The sequence below is a fragment of the Carassius auratus genome, chromosome 50 (assembly GCF_003368295.1).
Source record: "Carassius auratus strain Wakin chromosome 50, ASM336829v1, whole genome shotgun sequence".
Taxonomy (NCBI): Eukaryota; Metazoa; Chordata; class Actinopteri; order Cypriniformes; family Cyprinidae; genus Carassius; species Carassius auratus.
This window is the reverse complement of record NC_039292.1, coordinates 19,346,689-19,354,917: the sequence shown is the minus strand read 5'-3', so window position 1 is coordinate 19,354,917 and position 8,229 is coordinate 19,346,689. Positions and strand designations below refer to the sequence as shown.

The 8,229-nt window shown below is 41.9% G+C and overlaps 1 protein-coding gene across 1 annotated transcript; it reads right to left on the bottom strand.

Moving 5' to 3' along the window:
* Positions 1 to 282: 282 nt before the first annotated feature.
* LOC113067269 (protocadherin beta-15-like) lies at positions 283 to 7,518 on the bottom strand. The gene is made up of 4 exons (XM_026239619.1): positions 4,694 to 7,518; positions 2,818 to 2,876; positions 2,292 to 2,410; positions 283 to 1,169 (listed from the first exon to the last, which is right to left on the bottom strand). Exons 1-4 carry the CDS (start codon positions 7,211 to 7,213, stop codon positions 838 to 840), a joined length of 3,030 nt encoding a protein of 1,009 aa, XP_026095404.1. The 5' UTR covers positions 7,214 to 7,518; the 3' UTR covers positions 283 to 837.
* Positions 7,519 to 8,229: the final 711 nt, after the last annotated feature.

Genomic DNA, 8,229 nt, shown 5'->3' with positions numbered 1-8,229 from the left:
TACAACATATTATAAGGTTTTTATAAAACATTATGCATTCATTATAATGCCTAAAGAATACCCTCATAATGTATTATAAATACGGGCTTCATAGAAAGTGTTACCAAATCTTTAAATATAAATTAAACATCTTTAAATCAATAGTTTCTCCATCATTTTTAATTAGATTTTTATTCCAAACACTTTATGAGCTTATTGCCCTATATATTCTCATTAAAGTTATTAAGTTCAATCAAGTTACTTTGACTTTTTGTTCAATCTTCAAATACATTTTGGCTTCAAAATCAAAGTCGGTAAGGCTGTGATAAAATTCATAACTGCTTGGTTGGTTTATGGCTTAAAACATTTTAGTGAAGACTCTTTATTTTTAATCCTTATGGAAAAAAGTGAATGGGAAAAACACTTCTGGAAACAAGTCCACTGAGAAAATGGCACTGTTGCACTCTAAAAATCTCTGCAAAATGGTTGCAGGAAAATGGGGGAGGTTCGTTTTTAGGCTTTGTGAGAACAATTTCTGTCCTGGTAAAAAGTTCACAGACAGAATACAAAGTGGGATATACAGTTCCACTCCTGTATAACTTTCTAAAATTCGAAGCACAATCCAGGCAAACTATGGCAAAACCATTGAAAATAATATCATAATAAATAATATCTAGTCTTATTTGAAAACAATTTTCTTCCATAAATCAACGGAAGTTGCATTGCATGTGCAATATGCATCAGATGGTCAATGAATGGACTGTGTCGGTCCATCTGAGGCTGAGACTACATAATAATGCTTTGGTAATAAGTCACTCTTTTTGTTCATCATCACAGCATAGGTCCTTTTGTCTTATTTTATTCATTATATAAGTCATTGTTGATGACCTCTGTCCCCATGTCATCACACGGGTCATAGCTGCTGGGCGAGATGAACCTACGTTTCTTTCCGAAGGTGGAGAAAGAGTTGTGAACGTCAAGCTCACTGCGGTATCTAGGCCGCAGGGTGCAGAAGCCAGACGGTGTGCCAGGGATGTAGACGTTGTGCTGGTAATCGAGCGGAGGGTCCGGGCGGACCTGTGCCGTGGGCTGCTGCTGCTGTGGTTGGTGTGTGGGTTTGTGTTGGGGTGTGTAGTGAGGAGTCCAGGCCCTCTGAGAAACACTACCTGCTGGAGAGTGCATCCGATACTCTGAAAGTGTTACAAAAAGTTTGCTTTTGAGAGAGAAAATAAGTCTTTTCTGCTCACCAAAGCTGCATTTATTTGATCATAATACAGTAAAAACAGTAATATTATAAAAAGTTATTACAATTTATAATAACTATATTTTGTATTGCAATATATTTCAAAATGTTGTTTATTCCTGTGACACAAAGCTGAATTTTTTGCATAATTATTCCAGTAATCAGTGTCACATGGTGCTTCAAAAATGATTCTAATATGCCGATTTGCTGCTCAAGAAATTTTAAATCACTGTTGAAAACAAATGTGCTCAATTGCCTAAGATTTTTTTTATTTTTATGCTTACCCGAAACTTTTGAATGGTATGTATCATGGTTTTCACAAACATGTGAACCAAAACAACTGTTTTCAACACTGAAATATTTCTTGAGCAGCAAATCAGCATGTTAGAATGATTTCTGACAGATTATGTGACACTGAAGTGTAATGATGCTGAAAATTCAGCTTTATCATCACTGGAATAAATTACATTTTCAAATATATTCAAATAGAAAATAGTTATTTAAAATTGTAATCATATTTCACAAGATTACTGTTTTTACTTTATTTTTTTAATCAAATATATTCAGCTTGAGTAAGCATAAAGGTCTGCTTTGAAAAACAGTTTTCAAATCTTAATCATCTACACATTGGAAGTACTAATGTGAATAATTTATGTTGCCAAACAAATCATGAAAGTCTCTTCAAGTAATGTCTCATTTACCCACAGAGGACAGAGTAAAATATTCCTCACTATTGCACAGAAATAAAATACATTCAAAGTTTGAACCTTGAATCTGAACATACATCTTGTACTGAAAACTGCAAATTTTCTGTAGGCTTAATATCACTTGTGTTTTTTTAATTCTGAAATTTTACTCATTTGGGCTTCAAAAATGTATTCAACATGACAACCACAAAACAACCACATTAACAACATGATAAGGCAATGAGATATGGCCATGTGCCAGTTGTTACTTTTTTAGGCCTTAAGGGAAGCAATGCCTTTAACAAGTCCAACACCTTTTCCTTGTTGAATACCATGTTTCACTTACAATAAGAAATATGTCATAATTTCAAGTATAGCCATACCTCTTGAGCGGGTTCCCCAGGTCCAGTATTGTCCAGCAGCCATTTGACCCATATAATTCTCTGGTTCAGCCTGCATTGCCTTTCTCATCAGTGTGCCATCCATGTTTATAGAGTTACAACTGCAAACAGATTATGAAACATTACGCCAATCTGAGATGTAATGAGATATTTTGATACTCCAGATGTCATGCAGGAGAGATCATTGCCTTCCAGCTCTAAATGACAAAATTTCATTTTGGGAACATCTGACGTCATCTTCAAAAATACAGTTCATATGTTTTAATACTTTATCCCTCTAAAATGTAAAAGTTATTTTGTAAGAGTTTTACTTCTAGCTTTTACATTCATGCATATGAATCTTAACATGACCAGGGCACTATTAGCACCATGTGCAATATTTTGAGTTATGGAAACACTTAGATTTTCTTTGTAGTACATCAGTTTGTAATATATTGTGTTACTATTAACTAAAAACACAAAGTTTATGGTGTATTCCCATTCAGAGACGAGTAAACCTGTGTTTTACCTTTTCAGAGAGGAGGTTTGATTTTTGTTTAGGGCCCAGTCAGTGTTTGCTTGTTTCAACTGCAACACAAAGAACAATAATAATAATTATAAAAATTATATATATTTTTTTTAAAAATCAGATTTTAAACGAAATACCTTTTTTATAACACATATGTAGGTTCGAAACACTTAAGTATAAAAAATTGCTACAGATCTGAAAGATATTCCTCAGGCATTAAAGGAATCTTGTATGCCTCCTTGTGGCCAAAAGTGTGAATTGCACGTGATTTCTTTCCGAGCAGTGGTGCCTTGAGCAATGACTGGTGTCACAGTCTTCTCTTTCATCCTCAGAGATGCGGCGGGGGTGGAGGAGGAGGAGAATGGGGTGTTATTTATTCCATGTCAAAGAACGAGAGAAAGCATGAATCCCACGCTCTATTAATTCGCGTAGAGACTTTCATAAGGAGAGCGCCATGTAAGCTTATTATTAAAACCTTTCTTCAAAATACCATGCGTAGAAAATTAGAACACCGACATATGATTTTAATCTTCAAAAGAAAACCGCAGGGGGCAAGAAACTAATTTTGAAAACGCATTTAACTGTCCGACAAATTTAATTTCATTTCTCGTTTTATATTGGAAAGTCCCGTGCGTTTGCATTCTCCGCTGCAGCAGGTGGATTTATACATAATTTCCAGCTTTAATATATTCCCAGAAGAAATCCTGTAAGGAGCTCTGACAGCACGCAGGAGTTCTACACCTGGTTAGGTTATATATATATATATATATATATATATATATATATATATATATATATATATATATATATATATATATATATATATGTGTGTGTGTGCGTGTGCGTGCGTGTGTGTGTGTGTGTGTGTGTGTGTGTGTGTGTGTGTGTGTGTGTGTGTGTGTGTGTGTGTGTGTCATGAAAAAGGACAGACTTTTGCATGAATTTTCTATATGAGACCTAAGGTCCACAGATTCTATGGACATTGCAGGTTACAGTCCCCTCAATGGACGTGTTTATTCTTCACAAGCTATAAGAAGTTCACTGAACCAAGGCAAGATCACACCTGGCTCTCCAAAAGATCACCCTGACAAATCAATAATAACGGAAGCGAGCACGTTTACATTTTTACAGCCTGACGTTTCCACCTAGTGGATATTAACAGGACACACACACACACACACACACACAGTTTTTCCTCTCTCTCCAGTTCTCGTTCTATGAGGGCAAAGTGGCAGAATCTACAGGCGCGACACGTCTCCATCGGCTCCAGCTCGCTCCCTAATGCTTTCATTTCCCCAGCCCCATTATGGAAGAAACCAGTCTGCGCCATTGTGTACTGGATAATAAGCTTGTGTATGTGTGTGCGCGTGCCCTTGATATACAGTTGACAAAGAATAGCTGTGCCTAAATGCAATAGAGGAGAACTAAAAAGTTTATCCCGTTAAAGGTTAGAGACAGACCACGTTGATATTTTAAGCTGACCAACAACAAAGAAGTATAGACACACAACAACAAAGAAGCATAAAAAAACATTTAATATTCTTTAAGGTTTTGAAATATTTTATCAGAGATTAATATATAGACAGACAGAGAGAGTCATTGATTGACTTCAAGAGGAATTAAATATTTATTGTCAAAGAATTAGCGCCCTCCAGTTTTTCTTTGTGCATGTTTTCGATAGCCAATTCACCTCATTCACCAACATATTTCACACTTATGTGCACACACATAACATGTATATATATATATATATATATATATATATATATATATATATATATATATATATATATATATATATATATATATATATAATAAAATGATCAAGCTCAAAGAGCAAGTTAATATTTAAGACTGATGATGAATGCAGTTTTACCTCATTCGGTGTAGTCACTCCGTTGTTCACGGACGAGCAGCGGCTCTGTGAGCTCAGCGCCAGGTTATCCGCTCCTCTCGGTGCGTTATTTCTCGGTGTGCCGGAACTACAAGGCTTGAGAAACATAACGTCGCTCTTTGCAGATTCGGGCGTCAAACACACTTTGTAGCAGTAGGTCTGAGAGAGGTTTCCAGGATTGCTGTTTACCTCCACGCAGTTCGTGGGCACTTTGGCGCCGGTGGAGATCTGCAGGTTGAGATTAGACTTTTTGAACACCTCGGCGGGCGGCTCCGGTTCAAAGCTGCAGCAGGCGGTACTGAACGAGGAGAGCGCGTAACCGCCGAGGGAGTCACGGTCTTTGTAGCACTTCACGGCCGCCAGGACGATGATGGCCACGAGGAAGATGAGCGAGATGGTGCTTAGTGACACGATTAAATATAGCGCGAGGTTAGACGGGGGCTGGGGGCTGAGCGAGAGGTCACCGAAGTCGGAGAGCGACTCCGGCACGCTGTCCACCACCGACAGAATTATGGACACGGTGGCCGAGAGCGGCGGATGCCCGTTGTCCTTGACAAGTATGACAAGTCTTTGCCTGATGGCATCTTTGTCTACAAAGCGGCGGACTGTTCTGATCTCCCCGGTGTATAAAGCCACGCTGAACAGCCCGGGATCCGTCGCCTGCAGCATCTGATATGACAGGCGAGAGTTTTGCCCAGCATCCGGGTCAAGCGCCGTGATTTTAGCCACAAGGTACCCAGCGTCAACCAACCTGGGCACGATTTCATTAGCAACAGTGCCGTTTTTGGAAAGTGGGGACAGGATGACCGGCGCGTTGTCATTCTGATCCAAAACGAACACACTGACGGTCACGTTGCTGCTGAGCGGCGGGAAACCGGCGTCCAGCGCCTGGACGCGGATCTGAAAGTTCCGGAGCTGCTCGTAATCAAAAGACCGCAGCGCGTAGATGTTGCCGTTATCAGAATTGATTGAGACGTAAGTGGACACCGGCATGCCCTGGATCTGACCCTCCAGGATGGAGTAGGACAAATAAGCGTTCTGATTAGAGTCCGCATCGAATGCGGTCACCGAGCAAATGGAAGCCCCCGGGGCGTTATTCTCGGTCACATATACAGTGTACGAGGGCTGAATGAAGCGCGGCGGGTTGTCGTTAATGTCAGACACTTGAACCAGAATCGTCTTCCTGGTGGACAGCGGAGGCGAGCCAAGATCTCGCGCCGTGAGGGTGATGTTGTACTCCGAGACAGACTCTCTGTCGAGAGACTCGCTGGTCACTAGTGTGTAATAGTTTTTAAAGGAGGAGTGCAACTGGAACGGGACATTTCCGGGGATCTGGCAATCCACAGCTCCGTTCTCTCCGGAGTCCCGGTCCATTACACTAATCACAGCTATCACCGTGCCCGGTGGCGCGTCCTCCTGAACAGGTGTTGACACAGAGGTTAATATGACCTCGGGCGCATTGTCGTTCAAGTCTAGAATATCGACCAGCACTTTACAATGCACGGCCATGGCAGAGGGACCCTTGTCTTTCGCCTGCACGTAGAGCTCGTACACGCTGGCCTTCTCGTAGTCCACGATTCCCTTCACCCGGATCTCACCCGAGTGAGAATCCATGCTGAAAAGCTCGCGCACCTTTAGAGGCGCATGTCCGCTGAACGAATAGGTGATCTCGCCGTTTGCGCCTTCATCCAGGTCCGTGGCGTTCATTTTGAGGACAAGCGTGCCTCTAGGCGCGTTTTCGACCAGGCTGACCCGGTACACGGAGCGGTCGAACACCGGCACGTTGTCATTCGCGTCCAGCACAGTTACCGTGATCTGTGCCGTGCCCGAGCGCAACGGGGAGCCACCGTCCACGGCCGTGAGCACCATCTCGTGCGTCTTCTGCTGCTCTCGGTCCAGCGGCGATTGCAGAACGAGTTCTGCAAACTTGCTGCCGTCGTTACGCGTCTGAATGTCTAGCACGAAGTGTGTATTGGCGCTCAGTAAGTACGAGCGGAGAGAGTTCGAGCCCACATCCAGATCCTGCGCGCTCTCCAGTGGGAACCGGGAGCCCGGCGCAGCAGACTCCGTGATCTCCAGATTAAACTCGCTCCACGGGAAACTGGGAGCGTTATCATTCACGTCCAAGATCTCCACTTCTACCCGGTACAGTTCCAAGGGGTTCTCAATGACCACCTGCAAGTGTAAGAAACAAATGGTGCTTTGTTCACACAGCTCTTCGCGGTCGATCTTCTCGTTCACAAACAGAATTCCGTTCTCCAAATTCACTTCTAAATATTGTTTTCTAGCCCCGGATACAATCCGGAATCTCCGTGAAGACAATTTGGCTACGTCCAAGCCCAAGTCCTCTGCGATATTTCCAACGAAAGCCCCGTGCTCCAACTCCTCGGGAACTGAATAGCGAATCTGCGCCGAAACCCGGTCCAGTGCGCACGCACACAGGAGCAGACACACAATCTGCCCTGCCAACGTCCATCGCCTCCTCGGAAGCCTCCGGTCCATCTTCCTAAAAATCTGCTATTTTCATCTGCTTTCACAGATAATTCTCATGTTCAGTTGCGAAAGATTCAAACAGTTTTTGGGAAAGTATTTAGGTACACAATACACGCTTGCATTGTTATCCAAAGTGGAATAAAAATAATCTAAAAAGTGCATGTGTCGATTAAAAACAGAGTGGAAATTAGCAGAAAACAGGGAAACTCTATTGGGTTGTGCGCTTGTCGCTAAGCGCAGGCAGTGTGTGAGCAGGAGCAGCGAGCGCTTTGATTTTCCAGTATGTTAGATGCTTTGAGGAGTGTGTGAGACGAGAGAAGGAGGTGTGTGTGTGTGTGTGTGCGCGCGCGTGGCGAACGGCGGCTTGAGAGCACGGAACATAATTACTGTACAGTCACGTTTATCTCACGCACTACCATTCGCACGCAATCATCCTGACATAAGCGAGACAGTTAATCAACGAATTAATACTTTATTTCTGATATGGTAATTTAACTTTGCATTTCTGAAAAGTGTGTAATTCTAATACACTAGCGACCTTCTTGAGAGGAGTCATGCAGATTGGGTTACTTATTATTTACAGGTGGATTTTGAACGCAAATAAATAAATAAATGTATCCTTGTTGATTAAGATGACAGATTCCCGACCTTTTTTTAATTTCTCAAAGAACACGGATAGGATACTTAACCAGATTGTAGTTCAAACAGCAGCTGGGTATTACTGACATATTTTCTTTATGATATGCAACAAAACAGATACATAGACTTCTGAGATTATGGATTGTGGAAGTTATTGTTTTGAAGCGACAGATCCGAATCGTGTCTTCAGAAAGAGTGACACATGTTCGCCCAAACCTAATCTTAATGTTCATGGATAGTCCTCATCAGTCGATGATGCGCGCTCCCACGAGCATCCTCAGAGGAATGTCCTGATTAAGAACGTCACGACTCTCTCTCTCTGATATAGTCTATCCCCCCTCCTATCAGGCCTATACCCAAACACATTTTTTTTTTTTTTTTAATCA

What these genes read in the sequence shown, in the direction of transcription:
- LOC113067269 (XM_026239619.1), bottom strand. Translation starts at nt 7,213, where the DNA reads ATGGACCGGAGGCTTCCGAGGAGGCGATGGACGTTGGCAGGGCAGATT. An exon ending in GAGTGACTACACCGAATGAG is followed by an intron (nt 2,877 to 4,693) that starts GTAAAACTGCAT and finishes TTTGTGTTGCAG; the next exon opens with TTGAAACAAGCAAACACTGA. An exon ending in CAAACCTCCTCTCTGAAAAG is followed by an intron (nt 2,411 to 2,817) that starts GTAAAACACAGG and finishes ATCTGTTTGCAG; the next exon opens with TTGTAACTCTATAAACATGG.